This window comes from Mus caroli, chromosome 9, assembly GCF_900094665.2.
Source record: "Mus caroli chromosome 9, CAROLI_EIJ_v1.1, whole genome shotgun sequence".
Taxonomy (NCBI): domain Eukaryota; kingdom Metazoa; phylum Chordata; class Mammalia; order Rodentia; family Muridae; genus Mus; species Mus caroli.
In genome coordinates, this window is record NC_034578.1 from 41,964,088 (window position 1) to 41,986,361 (window position 22,274).

The window sequence follows — 22,274 nt, forward strand, 5'->3', positions numbered from 1 at the left end:
AAGAAGAAGAAGAAGAAGAAGAAGAAGAAGAAGAAGAAGAAGAAGAAGAAGAAGAAGAAGAAGAAGAAGAAGAAGAAGAAGAAGAAGAGGGAGGAAGAAGAGGAGGAGGAGAAGGAGGAGGAGGAGGAGGGAAGGGGAGGGGAAGGGGAAGAGGAAGAGGAGAGGGGAGGGGCAAGGGAGAGGAGGGGGAGGCCATAATGGCACCAGTGCTTAACTTGTTTGGGGGGCCAATGGGAGCTCTCTCAGTTGCATTCATAGAGGTGGACATGAGAGGCAATTCCTGTAGTCTAGACAGAAGAGCTCTGAGCCAGGTATGTGCAGGAGAGTACAGGTATCTTTCCCTGTGGTGGGATAGATTCTTTGAGCATTCTTCTCTTCTGGGGGACAATACTTTGCTTCTTTGCATCTGCTTGCAGTGTTGGGATTAGTAGCCAGGCAGGGGATGTACTTTCATGAGCTGTCTGACTGGAAAACTGTCACAAGATCTATGGAAATGTATGGGTATCAGGACTGCCTGTGAGACATGGCCCAAGGAGTTTGCTGCTGGCAATGAAATACCGATGTTTGTTAGTCAGTGACAGGTATTGTAGCTCAGAGCATAGCCTCTGCTATCCCTGCAATGCTCCTTCACTCAGAATTACATTTCTATTTCAGAATTACTTCTATTAAAAGAAGCAGATCTGAGGTAGAAACAGATCTATGGTAGATGCAGAATTAAGAATTCCCCAGGTCTCTACCTCCCAGCCTGCAACCATCCCTACTAATGACTCCTTCTTTTGTGATATTGCTGGCTGGAGAGGGTAGGGTTGAGGGGAGTGGCAGCCATTCTGCTGGGAACACCAGCCACAATACCAGAGGAATTAGGTCATCCATTTGAGTGGCATTTTACCTGCTCTGTCATAAGGCAGGAAATGGTTATACAAAGTTCTAATACCCAGGTTGGAGAATGTGTTGTATCTTTCCTTATGTTGTAAGAAATGAAAATGTGGATATCACGTTTCATTTGTCTGTATAGAAAATTAGTCATGGGGCCTTGTGCAAGCTAGACAGGTACCTGTTGCATTTTCATTATGAATATTATTATTGGCTAAGTACTTTTTGGTCAGTTTTATGGTGATAACTTTGATATGTCCACATAATGGTCTTTTCAATCCAGACTCCTAGGTCTTGTTCCCTTCTTGATTTTTCTCCAATGTCTGTTACTTGCAGAGTGAATATGTGCTGTTCTACTATTCCAACCTTAGCGTGCCTACGGGGCGCTTCCAGAACCGGTCACATTTGGTGGGGGACATCTTCCATAATGATGGTTCTCTCCTGCTCCAAGATGTTCAGAAGGCCGATAAGGGAATCTACACCTGTGAAATCCGCCTCAAAAATGAGAGCATGGTGATAAAAAAGACCGTGGAACTGTGGGTGCTACCAGAGGAGCCTAAAGGTACAGGGTCACTTACCTCAAAGAGGGGCCAGAGGGGGAACTGATTGCTCGTGGAAGAGCGATGGGGACTGACCGACTACCAGCCTTTAGGCTAAGTACTCCCCTTAGGGCGAGTCTTCAGTACTATAGCCGTAGCTATTAGTTTGAGCATACTCCTTCTTCACAGAAACCCTGGGAAGCTTGTATTATCCTTCCAGACAGTCTGAAAATGACAGTTTGGACTGAGGTGACTGTAATTGTTGTAGGATGAGCATTGGAAAGTTTTTTTCTTCTTTCTGACCAAGAATCTCAGCCAAGACTGTAACCCAAAGAGGCATTATACAACAGAGAAATCTCAAGAATAAGTCTCACAGGCAACCACTGGTAGCTGTTGGATTGGTCTCTAAAGGTGTGAGGGTCAACCAGCTGCTGGAAAGGAAGTTCCCCAGGAACAGAAGGCACCAAAGTAATTTTGAATTGTAAAGATGGTTCCTTACTTAGAGATTCTCTGTCTCTGTCTCTCTCTCTCTGTCCTTCCTTCCTTTCTTCCTCCTCTTCCTCTTTGTTCTTCTTTTTAACATTATTTTATTCACATGAGTGCTTTATGTGTGCACTCCATGCATGCTTGGTGCCTGAGGAAGTAGTGCTCCTCCATGTGGGTGCTGGGAATCGAACCCCAGTCCTTCTAAAGGACGACAAGTGCTCTTAACCACTGAGCCAACTTTCCAGCCCTGAGATGGTGACTCTCTTAGACCTCTTAGTTCATGCTCACTGAACTGAAGACAGCAGCGCATGAAGCAGCACACTCCACAGGTGTTCTGAACTCTTTCATTGTGGGAACAATTTCCACTCCTCTCTTTTCTAATAGACTAATGATATCCAAATTAACCATACCCAGGGCATCTAAAATTTGTTTGCTGAATTCATAGAAACATTTCCAAATAAAATATGTAAATACAGACTTTTAGAAACCCACAGCTATCAATCTCATTCTTAGCCAAGTGTGGTGGAACACGCTTGTGATCTCAGCACTTGAGAGATGGAAGCATTCAGGAGTCGGAGACCATCCCCAGCCTCTCACAAACCAAAAGGAAAATAATACACTGCTTTCTTTAGAAGTGTGGGAGAGTGGGAACCAACACAGAAATTCACAGCTGGAGAATGTTCAGAGAGTGAGAGACTTTGGAGCCCTGGGTTCTTGAGAGGATGTTATTGTCCGAGCCCCTCTCTCAAGGCTCAGGAAACCCTGTGGAAGACTGATTAGTAAGAGCCAGAGGGGATGCATGACACTATGCAAACAGTACCTTCCAGACACAACAGAACTGACACCCCCTCTCTCAAGGCTCAGGAAACCCTGTGGAAGACTGATTAGTAAGAGCCAGAGGGGATGCATGACACTATGCAAACAGTACCTTCCAGACACAACAGAACTGACACATGTATGAACTCACAGAGACTGGGGCAGCATATATGGGACCTGTACAGGTTCAAGACAGAAAGGGTCCTGGCTCTGAGAGGGGAAAGTGGTCATGGCTCCCACTCGTAACCAAGAGCCTGTTTCAATTGATAGCCACTGGCAAAGGAAAAGTCAGATTTCTTCAATGGCATCTCACTGGATGTATCAGCCACTGCTCAGGGCAGACCCCATGCTGTGCCTATTAGATCAACACACACACACATACACACACACACACACACACACACACACACACACCCCAATGGTATTTTTGTAGACTTTTTATTTGATATTTTTTTAGTTTTATCCATCTTTTGCTTGTTGATTTTGACTTTCATTTTTGTGCTTTTGTGGGTTCCCCCCTCTGTGTTGTGTTTATTATTTTTGTTGCCTTGTCTTTGTCTTTTTTTTTTCTTTTTAGAGAGGGGGAAAGAGAACACAGAGTGGGGTGTGTACATATGTGAGGTGGACCTGACAGGAAACGATAGAGCGGAAAATTCATGAAAAAAATTCCAATTAAAAGCAAATGAGTGTGGGATAGGGGTGGATGGCTCAGTGGTTGAGATCACAGACTGTTCTTGCAGAGAGCCAGAGTGTGGTTCCCTGCTTGCAGTGGCCTATAACTCTAGCTCCGAGGGCATCCAGTTCCTCTGGCAACCTTTGGACACCTGCAGTCACATGCAAATACCACCTCTACTACATATACTCATAATTTAACAAGTAAAAATGAATCTTTAATAAGCATGGCATAGAGGAATAGTGAATAGCCTCAGGGATCCTCGGCTGAGAGTAGAGGGCCTCTACTGTCCCCTGCTGGCTTCCGTCCTTAGCTACAGAACCCTAACAAGCCCACTAGCACCTAGCCTTTCTCTCTCATGCTGCTAGTCACAGCCCTGTCTTCCTTGCTCGTCTGTCTCTGACAAGCCTTTGGCATAGAACTTGGTAGAGTGTAGGCAATCAGTACACATTAGGGTAGTGGGGGAAATTCTCAAACTAGCGCCCCTCGTGGGAATCCAGTTTGTGCCCCCCTATCATTTTTCCTACATTCTTTCCCTGTAATTCCAGAGCTGTGGTCCTCCAGGAGAAGGGAGGAAGCCAATGTTAGCTTTTCCCCAAGATTCTCCTTGTGCATCCCTTCCCTACCTTTGTTCTCCGATGCCATACCTACACCCTCCTCAAAGTGTAGCCCACAACATGGCTGCCCTTTCCAGTTTAGTGGATATAAAGAAGGACTAATAGGGGCCGCTGTCAAGAACTGAAGTAGTCCAGGAAACAGGCTAGGAGCACATTGGGGTGGTCAGGTGTTTCCTTAATCGCTGATTTGGCAANCCATATTTTTTCCCCCTTCAGTCAAAACAGGAACAGATAGATCTAAGCCCTAGTGGGTTTGCCTCGTTGCCTGGTGAATGGTGGTCCACTTGTTTATAAAGGTGACTCCGTTCATGTGGAAAGCCCNTGTGTATAGTCATCTGTGATTTTATTTTGCAAGGTGTCCTCTCCAGTTTACAATCTTCCTCTTACTTCAATGCCTTTCCATAGTTCGCAGATATTTTAGGTAAAAAAAAAACCCAACAAACAAACAAACACAAACAAACAAACAAACAACCCCGACAATAGCTTCCAGTCCTTTTGCTTTAGCCCCAGGCCTCCTCCTACTCATGTGATGTGATAGAGTACATAGTGCCAGAAAGCTTGGATTCAGGTTTGAGTTCTGACTTTTCTTTTCACTGTCCGTGGGGCTTTGGGTCCCCTTCTCTCTGCTTCCCTGTAAAACTGAGAGCAATATGGCAAGAACCTAGAAACATTGTAATTTCTTCAGTGTGTGTGTGGGGGTATGTTCTATGGCCGAGCATGTCCTTAACAGATATGGAGCACTGGATGGGCTCCGATCATAGGGACTGAACATGCATGCTATCATGACTAATTGCTATGCAGCCTGTACGGTGTCTGCACATGTTCAGGGTGTCAGAAAGACTCAGAATGTTTAGCTGTCGTTATTGATTTAAAGCATGAGGGTTCAGGTCCTAATGTGCTCGTTAAATGGAGAGGGAGTTCCTTCTCTCCCCAAGCCTTTAGAGTGGCTTTTCACTTCCTGTAGAAGAATTCCCTCCACTGAGTTTAAGTTCACATTATTTTCTTTTGCTTTCTTCCCACTGTGTAGCCTCTTCTCTTGCTGGGCAGGAAGTTCGTGTTCTCCCAGGGAGGCAGCCTGGATGAGAAGTCTGCTTATGCACTGCGCTTGTTCACTCACGACCTTGGTTTAGCATTCTTTGGAAAGAACTCTGTCTACTTAAGACACAAGCTCGTGCCTCCTTGCATGCCATCCCGCCTTTGCTTAGGTGACTCCATAGTTGCTTTGTGTAAGGCAGTGTGGAAAAGTTAGCAATAGTTTTTGCTTGCTTTCCTTTCAGGGACCTCTTAGAATGGCTTGTTCAGAGGGACTATGGCAGGGTCAGCTGCTTGCATAACCCAGTGGAAGGGGTGGCTGGGGTCAGATGGGGAGGTAGGGCTCTGGAGCGGGCTGAGGAAACAGAGAGAAGTCAAAGGGGAAAGCTGGCTATTTCCTTGGTCTAATTTGCAAGGAGTCTCATGATCTGTGTTGAAGCCAGAACTAAATCTCAAGCCAGTCCCAAAATAACTTGTAAAAACGAGTACAAGAGGTTAAAGAAAGTTGTCCATGATTCATCTTTTCCCCCCAGCTAGAAGAATGAGCAAGTTAAAGATGAGAATCAGTTTTCGGACTTGGTGTTTCCTGTTTGTGCTATACCTGGGGTGGGTCTCCATGTCTGTGAGCAGAAAGTGGGGGCTTTTTCTGTGCTTCCTGTGGACTTCAAATATGAGAGGGATTCTGGAAAGGGGGAGAGATAAAGGAGCTAAAGGGAAGCAGAAAGAGTTGACTGGCGTGTAAAAGCATCAGGAACCTCAGACGTGGTGGCTGTGGCAGGTGTGAGCCAGTCTCTTATGCTGGGACACCATGTTGCTTTGAGAGAAGAAAAAGATTCTTGGATGTTTTATTCACATGTTTGGTGACAGGGACATTTTGTTGTTGAGAATCCTTAGCTACACTTTATTTATTATTTATTTGTGTTTGTGTGCTGCCTATACACAAGGCACGGTTGTATTTGCTGTCTTCCATCGTTTCCCACCACTTTGCTTTGAGATAGGATCTCTCACTAAAGGAAGCACCACCATTTTGGCTAGAATGGCTGACCAGTGAGCTCTCAGGTCCATCTGTCTCGGCTCCTGAATGCTGGGTTCCAAGGCCATGAGCAGTCATGCCTGACCAGGGATTGGAACCCAGGTTCTTTGGCTTTCAGAATAAGCATTCTTACCCACTGAGTCATTTCGCCCGCCCCCAGACTTTATTGTCTAGAAAGCCTATTTGATTATACTCTATGCCTGACTCAGTTTACCATTCTATTCCCAGAGCTCAGAGTCCGAGTAGGTGATACAACTCAGATGAGATGTTTTATCCAGAGCACAGAAGAGAAACGGGTGACCAAAGTAAACTGGATGTTTTCTTCAGAAAGGCATACTGAGGTAAGGAGAAGGAAGCATGATTGTAATTGTACTCGAAGTCCCTGGCTGGAAGCAGAGCGGGGAGAGGAAGGTCAGCTTTCAGTCCGTGTGTGTGTGTGTGTGTGTGTGTGTGTGTGTGTGTGTGACATTGTAAAAGCCCGTGCCTTGGAGTTCGTCAGATCTGGCTTCCTGCTTTAGCTGTCTGGCTAGGCAACTTTGACTTCTTGGTAGGAAATATGATTGAAGAGAAAGAGGAGAAGTGAGGGAGGAGAATAAGGAAGAGGAGGGGAGGAGGAATAAGGAGAGGGGAAAGGAAAAATGAAGAGAGGAGGAGGAGACATGGGAAGGAGAGGGAAGGAGGAGAGGGAAGAGGAGATAGATAGTTGCTTAACTTTTAACATTTCCAAGTCTCGATGTGTAGTTGGACATAGTAAGTGCTTTGTACGAGGTGAGACTAATGCATTTGAGATAACTTTCACCTCCTTCCCTCTGTGCAATCCTTGTCAAAGGGAAGAGGGGCTATTTTTGTGAACTATTCAGGAAAGTAATAGGCTAGGTGTAAGAGTACAATCACATTCTTATCCTAATGAGCCTAATATGTGCATTTGTGTAAGCTTTGCCTGGTGCTCCATTGCTCACTTTGTGTGATGGAGAGGATTTTCTTCACCTGTTTGAACTTTCCAGGGCTTGGGATTGGTAGCTCCTCGGGAGCCAGAGCGAGGGATAATTCACAGGAATTATAAAGCAATAAATAGCAAGTTAGTTCACTGGACTAACAGATCTCAACCATGACATGGTGATGTATTTAGGGCTCGAAATGTACAATGAAGGCTGGTGAGATGGCCCAATAGGTAATGCTATTCGTTGCCAAGACTGATAACCTGAGTTCAGTCCCTGGGTTCCATATGGTAGAAGGCAAGAACAGAGTCTACAGGTTGTTCTCTGATTCTTTACATTCACACCATGCAACTGCCCCTCAGTAAATAAATATAACAAGCATGTCTTATGAGTGACATATAGATGATAAAAGTTAAAGTGCAAAGTTTATGAATTAAAATGTATTCCAGGTAAACTCAATAACAAAGACATTGGCACATACCTGACTCTAGTATGCTATCTGTGGGGATCAGAAAGGGCAGCACTGTGGCAGCGGATAGGGAATGATGGGTAGCCCCAAGTTCACTTCTAAGAGCTTGTCCCATCTTTACATCTTTATTTATTTACATTCACATATGTATATGCACCACATGCATCCCTGGTGTCTATGGAGGTGGAGAGAGGACATCACATTGCCTGGTACTGGAATACAAACCATGAGCTACCATGTGAATGCTGGGAACTGGCCCTGGGTCCTCTGTACAAACAAGTACTGTTCACTGCTGAGCTGACCTGGACTAGCAGGGAGATCTTTCTTGGCAGGGTCCTAAGTGGGAGTTGGCCTTGAGATGAGAAGGTAAAGAAACTGAAAGCTTGGCATCAGGAAGTCTTGCACAAGCTGATGGCTCACGCAAGCAAGCTTTTAAAGAAGTATCGCACCAAGTCGGGCGGTGGTGGCACACGCCTTTAATCCCAGCACTTGGGAGGCATGGGCAGGCGGATCTCTGTGAGTTTGAGGCTAGTCTGGCTTACAGAGCTAGTTACAGGACAGCCAGAGCGACACAGAGAAATCCTGTCTCAAAAGTCCATCCAAGCAAGCAAGCAAGCAAGCAAACACCAAAATAGCAAAAAACCAAACCAAAACAGCACTCACTGTACCCTGTGTTTTTAGGGGAGAAATGGGACAGAGTCAGCAGAAATGATCGTACAATGGGATGCAGTCAGCAGGAAGCTAATCACGCAGTGTTGCACAATGGGAACCCAGGGCGTCTCAAGAGCACTAAGTCTGGATACACTTAGTCTTGAGTCTAATAACCATAGCTCCTTACGGTGGGAAGAATTCTGTTCTCATGATCTGAAGCCACAGTTCCCCCTGTGCCTTAGCCCCAGACCATTAAAGGCTCTGGCAAGCATGCTCCTGGTTTTATAGAAGGAGCCATGTTCCTTCTCCACACATCAGGACCTCAGGGAAAGCCTCGGATTAGCCCAGACCTCTACACTGAATCCATCTCTCCAGCCCCCATGGGCATGCATTTGTATGTCACCCATCAAAGGGGTCACAACGGAAAGAGGAGTTGGGGCCGAATCTTTACATTTGTGTTTCTGCCTCTAACTCATTACCTTTGCCCAAAGACTTCTCTTCCCTTTGGAATAAAAACAAAACAAACACAAACAAACAACAACAACTAGGGTGAGAGCAGTAGCTCATTGGTAGAAAGGGCATTTGCCTTGTATGCTTGAGGCCCTGGTTTCAATCCCTACCACTCCCTACCACAACCACCACCACTAAATATCCACATGCCTTTGTAAAACATTCCGACCTCCATTTACGTAAGGACCCTGTTTTGATGGGACAGTAACGGCAGAGGTGGAGGGTTATTCACAGCAAATCAACCATGAGGTGGGCATCTAAAACAATAAATGATGCAGAGCTCTGAAGAACCATTAAGCTCGCAGTCTCTGTAGATAGTCAGGGAAGCCTCATGAAGGTGACATTTATATAGTGGTCTGAGCAAGGTGAAGAGGGGGGCCTGGGGGGTTCTAGTTACAGAAGAGGCAAGAGCAGCAGCCTGGAGACCAGCTCTCAGGAAGTAGCTGGGCCTCTGGGTAACTGAATTCAGTGATGGAATTGAAGAGAGACGTGAGAGAGGAAAGGAGTCAGGGATGGGCTCTAGGAGAGATGAGGGGCCGGGGAGGGTTTAGAGCAGAGGAGCTGCCTGCTGGATCTTAGGCTTGTCGTCTGCTGGGGAAGGGCGAGCAGGGAGGCAGGTGAGAAAGCTGGTGCTGCTGAGATGCTTCTGGTGGAGATGAGGTCTAGCGTGGGCCTGGCAGGGCAGCAGTAGGGAGCCAAGACAGGGCAGCTGGGCTGGGGGTGTATGTTGAAGGCAGAGGGCACAGATGATCTGGGGAGTTAGATACAAGCTGCACAAGAGAGGGGTTAATGATGACTCCAGGATCTTTAGCTTGAGCATCTGGAAGAAGACATTGCCATTTACGGAAAGTGGGATGGACGGGAAGGAACTGGTTTGGGGGTAACAGTCAATTTTAGACATGCTTTAGCTGCCTGCGGGAAATCTAACAGGAAGCGCTACACAATAAAGTAAAAAGCCTTTTCTTTTTCTTTTTCTTTTTCTTTTTCTTTTTCTTTTTCTTTTTCTTCTCCTTTTTCTTTTTCTTTTTGGAAGAGTAAAGAGTAAATTAACTTTACTTTATATTCTCATTTTCTCTCTCTCTCTCTGTCTCTGACACTGTCTGTCTGTTTCTTTCTCTTTCTCTTCCTCTGTCCCTCTCTTGTCCTTAGCTTTGGTGTAGGGGAGTGAACTCAGGATTTCACATGTCCCTGGCAAGCACTCTACTTCACAATCATAACCCTAGCCCTCTTTTCACTCCTTCTTCTGAGACAGAGTCTGGTTAAACTACTCACTTGAAATGCCTCAGCCTCCTGAGTAGCTAGGCTTGCAGGCTGGAGCCACGGACCCCTTTAAAACCTACCTCTTCTGATGAAACACTTGTTTATGGTTTGAGTTGTGCTTCACCAGTACACGCCTGTTGTACAAGTGCGTATGAACAAGTGTAGTGAGAGTATCTTCTGTATTGTATGGACGCATCACCAGTCAGTTAAAAGGCGGATGGCCTATGGCTTAGGCAGGAAATGGGAGGGGGAGCATCTTGAAAGAGAAAGAATTCTGGGATAGAGCCAGGCGGGAGATTCGCCAGGAAGATGTGATGAGATGGACGCCTGGTACCTGCACATAGGTAACTGGCCATGCGGCAGAATGTAGGCTAGAATATTTTAAGTTATAGGATGGAATATTTTAAGTTATATCTAGTCAGAGAAGATGACTTAGCTCTATGGCCAAGGTATTTGTAAATATTATTTTTGAGTTTTGAGTCTTATTTCTGGGAGGAGAAGGCTGGGAGAAAAGAACCAGGGCCAAACATCAACAAACACGACTTTGTGTTATCTAACACTCTTCTTGCCCTTGCATGGCAGAGCCTTGTCAGCTGCGAGATGTCCCCCACAGTCCATCCACAGCCTCATGCTTTTGACCCTTCCTTGTAGGAGGAGACAGTCTTGAGCTATGACTCCAACATGCATAGTGGAAACTTCCAGAGCCTGGGCCGCTTCCGCAACCGTGTAGACCTGACAGGTGACATCTCCCGCAATGATGGTTCAATCAAACTTCAAACAGTGAAGGAGTCTGACCAAGGAACGTACACTTGCAGCATCTACCTGGGAAAGCTGGAGTCCAGGAAAACCATTGTGCTGCATGTGGTCCAGGACGACTTTCAAAGTAATTAATATTTGGGTAAAGAGAGCTAAGGGGTTACACATGACAACAGGGCTATAGCTGTAGGGGAGGTCCCAGGCATGCGCAGTGGAAGGAGGCCCCCAGGCATGCACAGTGGAAGGAGGCACTGCTTCTAGGGGCTGACCTTGGACTGGTACAACCTTGAGAAAGTGAGCTGCCATCAACCTGGCTCACCAGATGCCTGGACTCTCCTTGCTGTTTCTGCATGCTGTTAGGCCTGGAAAGGAGGCCTAACATACAATGAGCTAATGTATAATGAGGCCCAAGGCTTTGCCAAACCCCACTCATGGCCAGCGTAGTCCACTGCTGTAAGGACATGGGAGCTTGGAGTGAAGTAGAGTGGAGATCCCAAGTCAAGTTTGCTTGGCTTTGAGGGAGTTGCACATCCACGTGAAGGGAGACTAATCCTAAACAGTGAGAGACAGCAAGTGATGGAGAGAAAATAGGAATGTTCCAGAAGGAGAAGCAGAGGGGTTTCTGATGAAAGGGTTTACATTCTGGCAAACAGTGTGCACCAGGAGAAGGGAGACCTAATCATACTGACTGAGGCAGGTTGTGAGAGGCTAAAGTTAAATCTTAACTCTGTTAGCAGTCAGGATGTGGGCTACAGACTTTCCCTCACCCAGGCCTGAAGGAGCTGTCTGTGGTCGGCTCAGAGTGGGGGAGACGACTAGAAAGGGAGGGGCTTCAGGGCTTCAGGCCAGAGATACCTTCTTGCCAGAGCCAAATGGTCCTAGCTGAAGCGGGAAGCAGGACAGATGGGTTTCTTCAAGACATTTCTTCATTCCTATGTGTGTTTTGTTCTCTACAAGCCTGCCTTCCTTCCACTCCGCAGAGAAAGCACACCAAGATGGGGCGGGGGGTGCGGGGTAGGGTGGGGGGGTGCTCACCTCCTTCTGAGGCCACCCCACCCGTAGACACCTCTGTACCCCATTCTTGTCTCCACACACCCTCCTGGGGCTGATGAGTTCCTTCCTGCCCTGGGTGCTGCTAATCCCTGCGCTCTGACATCATCCACCCGTCTGGGGATCCTAAAAGCTTGGCTCTTTGACCTTGTACTTTCTCCCTTTCTTGTTCAGTCTTGCTCAACTCAGTTCTTTCTCCTGCCAGCGCCCCACATCAACTCTCACCCTACAGTTCTGTTTTCACTCAGATTATTGGGCCCACTCTAGTCTATATCACCAGTGGCGTGCAGACCATCGGTCCCCAGTCTTCCTCACCACAGTGATATTAGACACTGTGTTTAATCTACACTCTGTATTGGAAACGGTTAGATGGGCACAGATGTTTATAAGCAGCCGTATGGGTCTCCTGATATCTGAAGAGATTTGGTTCCAGGACTTTCTCCTCCATTGAAAATGCCAAAAATCTGTGGCTGCCTAAGCTCCTTATATAAAAATGCCATATTAAAAAATGGCAATTGTTTATAACAGATATAAAGCCTTCTGTATACTAAAGATCACCTCTAGATTGCTGCTAATTTCTTCATTCTTATGTGTGTTCTGTTCTCACAAGCCTGCCTTCTGCTCCACAGAGAAAGCACACCAAGGTGGGGCATGGGGGCTTACCTCCTTTTGAGGCCACTTCACCCGTAGACAGGGCTACACCCCATCCTTGTCTCCACACACCATCCTGGGGCAGATGACAGACAGTTCTTCCCCATGATTATCTTCAATCCACAGTTGGCTGAATCCAAAGATGAGGGCATAGAGATGAGGGAGAGAAAAGCTGGTTTGGGGGACGGTAGGGGTTGTATGCATGTAATATATTTCATCTTCACCAATTTCCATGGATCCTTCACATCCGCATGCCTCTCCCTCATCCTGTCTCCCCAGCATTGGTTAAGGCCACCATCATGGGTGTGATTATGTAACTGGATGCCAGGAAGTGGCCCTTGATCTGTTGCTTTCCCAATCTAACAGATGAGTGTGTTCTGTCATTTCTGTTGCTGATTTGGAGGCCGCCTTCCTTCCAGGCCTTCTCCAACCTTAGTCCTGGCTGTCTTCTCCTCTATTAGACAAGCCTTTAACCGGGTCCTGCTGTCACTCTTAGCCCCCGGGGCCATCCATCGAAGTCACCGTGGAGCACTGCATTGCACCACTTATAGATACAACTCTAACTGACTTCTCCGTGACCTGTAGCAAAAAGAGGACACACTCTTTGCAGAGGAGGTGAAGCTCCTTCCAGACTTGGACCCCATTGCTTTTCCAGCTCCTACCACATCCTCAGCTTCAGGCTCTGAAGGCAGCTGTGGAGCTGCTTCTGCTCCCTCAGAACAGGCCACCAAGTGCTAAGCATCATGCCCTCCCAGCCTTTCCTTCCGCCATATTATCAACAGCCCAACAAACTGAATGTTGCCTTTAAAATTCACGTTAACATCTAACACTTGCTGGCAAAGATCTCTTCCCATGCTCTGCACAGAAGCAAGCACCCCTTTCTCTGTGACCTTCTGTTTCTGATACAGACATCTGTAGTTATGCATGTAGAAGCTTGTGAATCTCTGGTTTTGTGTTTGTCTCCCTCCTTGAAGACAGGAACTGGACACCAGTTGTCTTTGTGGGCATCTTCTCTGCCTAGAGATCTCTGGTCCCAAAGAAATGCTGATATATGGCCTTAGAATAAACAGATGAGATGAGTGAAGGACACTGTGCTGGTAGCATAGTCTGAAGCCTCATATAGCATTCTCACTATAGAGCTGGGTATTATAGCGTATATTCTTTCTAAAATAATTATTTGCCCATAAAAATGTCAGTAGCCTTGAAAATGCCTGTTATTTCTAGTCATTTGTTAAGCCAAATTTTAACATAAAGTTGAGTGATGTAAAGGCTGCTCTAGCATAGGAAAAGGCAGCCATTTCTCCCGCCATCTTTAACCACACGTTAGGGCTAAGCAAAAGGGGTTGGACTTGTTCTTGGTCTAATGGGGATGGTGTCTCAGTGTCCTGATACGGGATGCAGCCTGGCTTTCTCCCTCTGTTTCCTGACCTGGATGCTGCTGTTTAGTTAGCATAAGGCTCCCTTCTAGAATACTAAGACCCTCTCAATGCTCTCTCCCTTTCCCTAGGGACAATTTCACCAACTCCTCCAACTGATAGGGGTCAGCAGGGGATCCTGAATGGAAACCAGCTGGTGATCATTGTGGGGATCGTCTGTGCCACTTTCCTGCTGCTTCCGGTTTTGATATTAATTGTGAAGAAAACCAAGTGGAATAAGAGGTACATGACCGTCCCCACTCCAGTTAGGAGGCTGAGTGTGTACACTGCCTCTAAAACTATAGTGGAAGAAAAGCCACATCACCCCAACTGAGCCTGGTCTTATCTAATCCAAAGTGGAAGAGAGGGCCAGCGCCCTGTGGTGTGACATTGCTTGTTATATTTGATGCCATTGTAGGTGGCTCTGTGCCCTTTGTACCACCCTTCAGAAAGGCTTGGACATTGCCATACCATGCTCATTCTCCTTGCTGTTATACAGTTTATCAGCTCCCTCACAAATGGAGGCTTAAGTGGAATGCAGTTCATATATAGACCTCATGCACAAGGTGTGGCAGTACTCAAAGACTGCATAGGAGAAGTTATTAATTGGGAGGGAGAATGAGACAGGAAATCCCTGTGTACCCCAGGCTGGCTTCAAACTTACCTCCTACTTCACTCTCTCATTTACTGGAATTGCAGGTGTGTGCTACCATGCCTGGCTTGAAATGTGATATTTAACTGAACGTCATCGCTTGCTCTCCCAAGTGATGTGCAGATGCCAGGGCACAGATTATAGAATTTTACTGATTACTGGCAGCTCTTCAGTTTATAGAATATTAATTAAATATGTTGACAGCTTAAGCTAATGTACCAGTTGAAATCCCAGCAGTGGGAAAGATCCCATCCTGTAAAGACCAAGGATTACTACCTTTTTTTTCCCTCCTGTGCTGGGGATTGAACCCTGTCTGTGTCTTGCACATTCTAGACAAGCTTTCTTCTACCGAGTCACAGAACTGCTGCCTGAGTGGCTTGTCCCAGGGGAGTGTGCATTCTAAAGAAAGCAACTGTGCCTGCTAAGGGACACTCCCAGAGCTATCTGATGTAGCTTTGAACTTGCTTGGCCCCTCTAAGGGTCATCTCTCTAGTCATGATGCATTTGAGCAAAAGACCAAGAGACTGTGTAGTTTCCACTCACAGTTTATGTCCATACCGTGGTTCTCGGCATTAAGGAAAGCCAGCCTTCTAAAGAAACACTGCTGTCATGAGATTCCCACATAAAGACGGCCACTGTAACTTAGCTACTAATAAAAATCTGTGGCTAGAGCAGCTTCCAGAGAGGCAATGACTGGGTGAGTGGGTATTCTATTTAAAATACCATTACATTACAAGCCAGCATATAATGGCATGGGACGGTTATAAATCAAGAAGGTTGTAAGGGGAAGTTCGCAGCATGATCTCAATTACAGGAAGGAAACAATACGATGTTCATGTCAGAAGCCTGTGGGCCGGACATGTTTTGTCTGAGAGTCACTTAGACTGTCATTGACAGAGGATCTGAAGGATAGTTCTGAGGAGTTATTAGGCAATAAAGATAAGATCCTGTCTGGTAAGGGAACCACTTGGAAACCTGTAGTATTTGATTCATTTAACAGTGAGAATATACAACTTTACAATCATGGTTTATTTTCACACTTATACTTAATGAAAAAAATATTCTTCCTTAGATCAAAACAGGAAAAAAAATCCAACCATAAATTTAATGACAAACACATGAGGGAACTGGCCAAGAGATTAAAGATGAAGGGCCTGATCAGGGAAGGTCAGAGCACACAGCCTGGTGGGGTGGGGGGAGGCGGAGCTTCAGGAGTAGCTAGGACTTCCAAAACCATTGTGCCCAGCCGTGCTAGTGTGAAAACAGAAAAGTGAAGTCACATTGCAGCCAAACCATCCCAAGAATGGTTCCCATTTCTCACCAGAAGAGCTGCTCTTGCGTATTTAGTTCCTCCCAAGAATCTCTCTGTAAAGAGATGCAAGGGTCCAGTGTGATGTAGGTGCCTTGCTGGATGCGAAAGTCCCATTTAGTGTATGTAGCGTTCCTTCTAGGTGCGCTTGAATCAGCATACCGTTCAAGGTTCAGAAGTTAACTCTGTGTGCCTCTTATGCCTTACAGTTCAGTAAGTTCTATGGCTTCTGTGAAGAGCCTGGAGAACAAAGAGAAGATTAAACCAGAGGTGAGAGAAGGGCCTGCCCTCTGAGGGGGACACGGATGCACACACACTTTAGCAGGAGACCCTGGGGAGGTGTAGGGTGGAGACTGCCACTCGGGAACTGTGTCTTACCCATTAGTCTCAGCTCTCAGCTCATAGGCCATGGCCTTGTGCACAACAGTGACTTGGGAAGCCTTTACCACTGCCTCTGAGGAATGGGCTGGGGCAGGGTAGCCTGGGTCAGATCAGCCGTGGGCGGCAGATCCTGGGTGTAGGTACAGGAAAGAGCCCTGACCTTGAGATGAGAAAGCTCCGCTACCTTCATGAGCTAGGGTTTACTGATTAAGAGCAGGTGTTCAGGAACCTTTAGAGGAGAGCAAGATGGACTTCCCCTTCACAGGGCTTTGAAGTGGAGTTATAAATAGGAGCTGAGAGATTATTTAATTTCCCTGAGCTCCAATAGCTTCCCCCTCCCTCCCCCCTCTTTTTCTCCTTCCCCTTCTTCACATTTTAACTTTTAGACACTTCTCTTTGGTCCGTTGGCTTCTTGAGTTTTGGGTTGCCTTTGTCCCAAAAGTAGGAGTCTTCTTTAACAAGGTTCAACCCTTAGAAGCCTGAGATTGGGTCTTTTCCCCCTAAGAGCAACAGGATGGGGAATCACAGTCCTTAGCCCTCACAGCTGTGAGGCTCAAGGAGGGCTGTTCTTGCCATATCAACTCTCTGAGAGACGATAACAGCCAGCTGATAATGAATATCAACTTGCCGTAACTAATCAGAAGGAAGTGACCAAGGCCTGCAAGCGATTCTGCAGGATAAGAGTGGGCTCCCTGCAGCCAAGCCAATGCTTAGAGATGCAGAGATGTTGTTGTTGTTGTTGTTTTTTAAGTTGGTGCCCTTTCCTGGTGAATTAGTTCAAGAAGTCTGGAGCCTGAATGATAATCGTTGATAATTCTGTAGCTCTTCTGGTTTTGGCTTTGTTGGTTTTTGTTTGTTTGTTTTTGTTTTGTTTTGTTTTGCTTTGTTTTGCTTTGGTAGCTGAGGCCTGATGAGCAGGAGTAGCGGCTCTCCTTCCTGGATGTCGCTTAGGAACTTTTGTATTCTCTCCACCCCAGAAGCATATCTACTCCTCCATAACTACATGGGAGACGACAGAGAGAAGACCAAGTGGAGAGTCAGAGGGCACCTATATGACCATGGTGAGAACTGTTCTGGGTCCTACCTGGGCCAGGTTTCTGGAATGGGAGGAGGTTTTGTGGCTCCAGGAGGGAGGCAAGAGTGGTGAGGCCTCCTGAAGAGGTTGTTTGTAGAGGGCAGGGTTTTTCCCCAAGTGGTAGGAAACAGGGAGAACAAACCCTGCTTAGGACTAAAGTTGCCAGTCAAGAGCACCAGCACCATAGGTAGGAGCCTTCCGCTGTGCCCAGCTCTGGCTAAACTAGAAGTAATAAAGTATGTTAGGTCATTGGACAAGACTGGCAGGAGACTGAAGGGGAAAAGTAGTGGGTAGGGATGTAGTTCAGGTTATAGAGTGCTTGTCTCCCAGGCATGAAGCCCTGGACTTGATTCCCAGCACTGTGTAAGTCAGTTGTGGTAGTACGTACCTATAATTCCAACTAAGGAAGTGGAGGCAGCGGGACACAGAGTGCAGGGCCATTCTTGGCTGCATACCTAGTTTAAGTCAACCTGGTCCGCATGAGACCCTATCTTAAAGGACGATGTGTGTGTGTGTGTGTGTGTGTGTGTGTGTGTGGCGGGGGCTAGGGAAACTGCTTGGTAAAGTGCTTGCTGTTCAATCATGAGGAGCTTGTTTTAAGTCTTCAGAACCCATAAAAAGCTTTCAGCACGTCTATCTGTAATCCCAGCGTTCTTATGGCAAGATGAGAGTTGGAAACACAGCCCAATATAGGTGACAACAAACAAGAAAGAGACCCTGTCTCAAACAAGGTGGAAGGACTGATACCCAAGGTGGTCTTCTGATCTCCGGATGCACACCACTATATGATGTGTCTGTGCTCATGCACACAAATGCACATGCACACATACATACATGCATACACCAATGCACATGCACACATATATACATGCATACACATACAAATGCATATGCACACATATATACATGCATACACACAAATGCACATGCATACATGCATACACACACAAATGCATATGCACACATACATGCATGCACACACACAAATGTATATGCACACATACATGCATGCACACACACAAATGCATATGCACAAATACATACATGCAGACACATAAATGCACATGTATACATACATGCACACACACACAAATGCACATGCACAGATACATACATGCACACACAGAGGCAGCTGTACACATACATACACACAAACACAGGTATTTTATAAGGTAAAATAGGATCCCTTTTGGCCATTGGCTTTATTTATTTTGAACTTTACTATTAGCTTCTCACAATCTAACTGCCATGCAGGCTGCCGGCTACATTTCAGTAGATAGGATGGAGTCTGAGTCTTCTTCAACTCAGGAGACTCAGAGAAGAAAAGCACCCAGAAAGGCTCCCTGCTGTGCAGTGTGTAGGGGGAGGGACAAAGGAAGTGGCTCACAGTGGCACCATGTTAATTTGTAGACTTATCAGTGATCCCCATCCTGTGATGGAGCCATGCTCTGTTCAGTTCAGGAAGGCTGGCCTCCTAAGCATGTGGAATGATGGGCTTGTGTTTGCTCCTGTCATACTGCACAGAAGACACATGATTCCCAGCTGATGACAGTGGAGAGAGTTCTGCCAAGGCATTGTGAGAAGAGAGGTCTGGCCCTGTTCCACTAAGTAAAACATTAGCCCTTCTGAAGTCACCGATGAATAGATTCATTTTCTTCAACATCCCTCTCCCATTATTGCCATGTGATACTCCAGCAACAGGCCAGATCTCATCCTGGCTGTTAGAGACCAGCTAGCATGGCTATTGGTAGGAGTGTCACCTACAAACACAGTCTGTAGGAGTGGAGATATATCAGAGCCCACAGCTACTCACATGCTGTGCAAGGAAAACAGTACCTCTGTCCCTTGATGTCCTTGCCCCTTGATGCCTCAGGTCTGCTAAAGTAGGAGTGAAGTGAGGCCTAGGCTACAAACACAGAGGCCTTCAGGGCTGGCCAAGTCACTTAGAAACACTATGTGCTGAGCTGGAGAACTGGCTCAGCAGGTAAGAGTCCATGCAGACGACCCAAGTTTGGATCTCAAAGGTCACGTTAAGCAGTTCGTAAGTGTCTGTAACTCCAGTTCCATGGGGACCTGACACCTTTGGACTCTGTGGGCAACTTCACTCCTCCCCTACATATACATAATTAAAAAAAAGTAAATCTTTTAAAGAAAGAAACACATGCCAGGTGTGGTGACGCACAACTTTAATCCCAATTAATAGTCAGGAGGATCTTTGGGTTCCAGGCCACAAAATAAATAAACCCACGGACTGGCAGATGGCTAAGCAATTAGGAGTTCTTGCTCTGCAATCATTAGGACCAGAGTTCAGATCCTAGCAACTCATAACAAGGTGGGAGTCCAGCAAATGCCTTTGTCTCCAGCTCCAAGGGCTCATCTCATATCTTTTACTGGTCCCTGTATATAGGTATGTGTTCTCTCTCTCTCTCTCTCTCTCTCTCTCTCTCTCTCTCTCTCTCTCTCTCTCTCCCTGTGGCCAAACTCTGGGTTACAGGCTCTTGTTAGAAACTGTAACAGCAGAGGTGTTCTCTGGTATACAATGCTGATACGGAGCCTGTCATTTTGTTACTGTTGACCTGATTAAATTGCTTCAATGTAGTCTGTTTCTTTGTTTCCAGAATCTGTGGATTCAGCCAATCACATATTGAAAGTATCTGGGAAGTATCTATAAATAGCAGACTTTTCTTTTTAGATATCACAGGACAACACCGAATTACATGGCCTTTAGAGCTAGATGGTTGGATCCAGATCCTGCCTCTAACTTAGCAGGCGATGGTTAGAGGCAGGTAACTTAGTCTCTGTGAGCTTGTTTTCCATCTTAGAGCTCAAGATCATTCTCTGCTATATAGTAAGTTTGGGCCACATGGGACCGTGTTTTATGGGGGTGAGGAACAAATGAGGCAACATATGTAGAATTTAGTATTTTACCCAACATATAAGGAAAATCACAGTGAAAGGCTGCTACTATTATTTTTTAACTTTTTTTTTCCAGTGATGGGGCTTGAACCCAGGGCTTTCCACATGCTAGACTCCACTGCTAAGCCTCATCCCCAGTCCCTAACTGTGTACAAATGTGTTTGTTTTTTATTCTTCTCTTCCTCCACAGAATCCAGTTTGGCCTTCTTCTCCCAAAGCATCCAGTTTGGTCCGCTCTTCAGTCAGATCCAAGTAATATGGTTAAAAAAAAAAAAAAGTCACCTTGGGGAATTTCCAAAACCGAGCAAACTTTCTGAGAAGGAAGAGAGACTCTTTTTGATGGTCCCTGGGACTACTGTGCCAGCTATTTTAGACTTGTGCATTCCATCTGGTCTTGGCCTCCATCAAAAGGCTGAAGATGGAGGGTTTGGAGTCTGGCAGGAAGGCTGAACTGCTCCAGATAACCAGGCACTGATGAGGGGAGGGAGACCTCAGACTTCTCCCAGAAGTGGTGTGCGGGCTGGTGAGGATGGGGAACTGCCTGATCTGCCTTGGGCTTTCAAGCTCTCCATTGGACCGGATCTGTAATGCAAACAGTGGTTTGCTTGTTTGTTTGTTGTTTGTTTTTGTGGATGAGCTACTAAGAGACGCACAGAGATATAAACCAAAATGAAAAAAAATTATTTTGATGAATTATCCCCAAATAGGTGTGATTTGTGGGAATCATCTTTTTTTATGTCCTGGATGAAAGACAAGTGGGGAAATTTGAAGCATGGAACTCCTGAGAGAGTGTCCTTTGAGGAGAGCCACAATGGACTCAGCATCTGGGGACTGGTTTGGATCTGGGGGGGAGACTTAGGGGTAACCCACTGGAAGCAGGATATGAGAACAGCTGTGGGATCTCCTCGGGCTGGGAATCTGCATTGACGGCTGAAGCTAGGCCTGTGGAGTTTGGGCATCCATTTTTTCCAAATGCATTGAACAGGCTTGCCAAAGCAAACAGCCAACGATTGAATTCTTGGTCTGAAATATGAGATTCCTATACTTTTCATTGTTATCGTGAGACTTAAACGGGTTGATCTTATTTAAAAAAAAATTTTTTTTTTTTTAAAAATGGGAGTGGTGCTGGAGAGATAGCCCATCGGTTAAGAGAACTGACTGCTCTTGCAGAAGACTGGGATTTGATGCCCAGCATCCACATGGTGAATCATAACTGTAACGCCAATTCCAAGGGAGCTGACACCTTCTTCTGGCCTCTGTGGTCCCTGCATGTGCAAGGTACATAGACATACATACATATATATAAAAGTTTTTTAAAATGGTCAATAAAAACTAAATAAAAGAGTTGATCTTAAAATTTTTGGTTTTTAATTATTTAATTTAATTTAATTAATTAATTTATTTATTTTGGTTTTTCGAGACAGGGTTTCTCTGTATAGCCCTGGCTGTCTTGGAACTCACTTTGTAGACCAGGCTGGCCTCGAACTCAGAAATCCGCCTGCCTCTGCCTCCCAAGTGCTGGGATTAAAGGCATGCGCTACCACCGCCCGGCCAAAATTTTTGGTTTTTTAAATCTTGACTTATGGCTCCTAGGGATCAGCTGGGACTCATTATGGTCACCTTTCCTCAACTGTCACAGACCTTACCTCATCTCTGTATCTTTCTCCTCATTGCCCATTCAGGGGCAATAAAAGTCTTCTCTAAGTCCTTCCCTCCCTTTTAACTACTGGGGACTTGATTTGGGGTCTTGTTTATACCAACGCAAGCACTCTATTATTGAGCTACACTGGCCTAGTCCCTGGGCCACTGATTTCTTTGCTTGTCTGAGACAGAGTGTTGCCCATAACTCAGTGGTAAGATCTGTGGCTGATGTCACCACACACTTGGGTAAACACAGAGAAGTCAGCCTGGAGCCAACTGGAAATCTTCCTTGTTGGCTAGCTTCCATGGTGCCAGAGGGTGCTATGAAGACCACTGAGGGGGAGGCATAAATGGTCTTACCTAGTGCTGGACCATGCACTGATACACACGGCGGAACCTCCTGGACTATTGTTACATGACCTTTATGGGGAAAGTCAACCACTCTCTGATGCGATTTGAGACCTGCTCCACAGGAGGGAGTTCATGCCTGATACTGGAAACCTGGCCAAAAGTCTATAGCTGGGGAGGTCC

The 22,274-nt window shown here is 46.1% G+C and overlaps 1 protein-coding gene across 1 annotated transcript; it reads left to right on the top strand.

Moving 5' to 3' along the window:
- Positions 1–230: 230 nt before the first annotated feature.
- Jaml (junction adhesion molecule like) lies at positions 231–21,168 on the top strand. The gene is made up of 8 exons (XM_029481957.1): positions 231–311; positions 1,210–1,435; positions 6,298–6,410; positions 10,549–10,780; positions 13,862–14,012; positions 15,940–16,000; positions 17,089–17,172; positions 20,293–21,168. The coding sequence occupies exons 1-8, from the start codon at positions 231–233 to the stop codon at positions 20,356–20,358; spliced, it is 1,014 nt and encodes a 337-aa protein (XP_029337817.1). The 3' UTR covers positions 20,359–21,168.
- Positions 21,169–22,274: the final 1,106 nt, after the last annotated feature.

Coding starts and splice junctions, on each gene's coding strand:
- Jaml (XM_029481957.1), top strand. CDS start 231: ATGGGAGCTCTCTCAGTTGCATTCATAGAGGTGGACATGAGAGGCAAT. Junction 10,781..13,861: donor GGTCCAGGACGACTTTCAAA/GTAATTAATATT, acceptor CCCTTTCCCTAG/GGACAATTTCACCAACTCCT. Junction 14,013..15,939: donor AAAACCAAGTGGAATAAGAG/GTACATGACCGT, acceptor TATGCCTTACAG/TTCAGTAAGTTCTATGGCTT.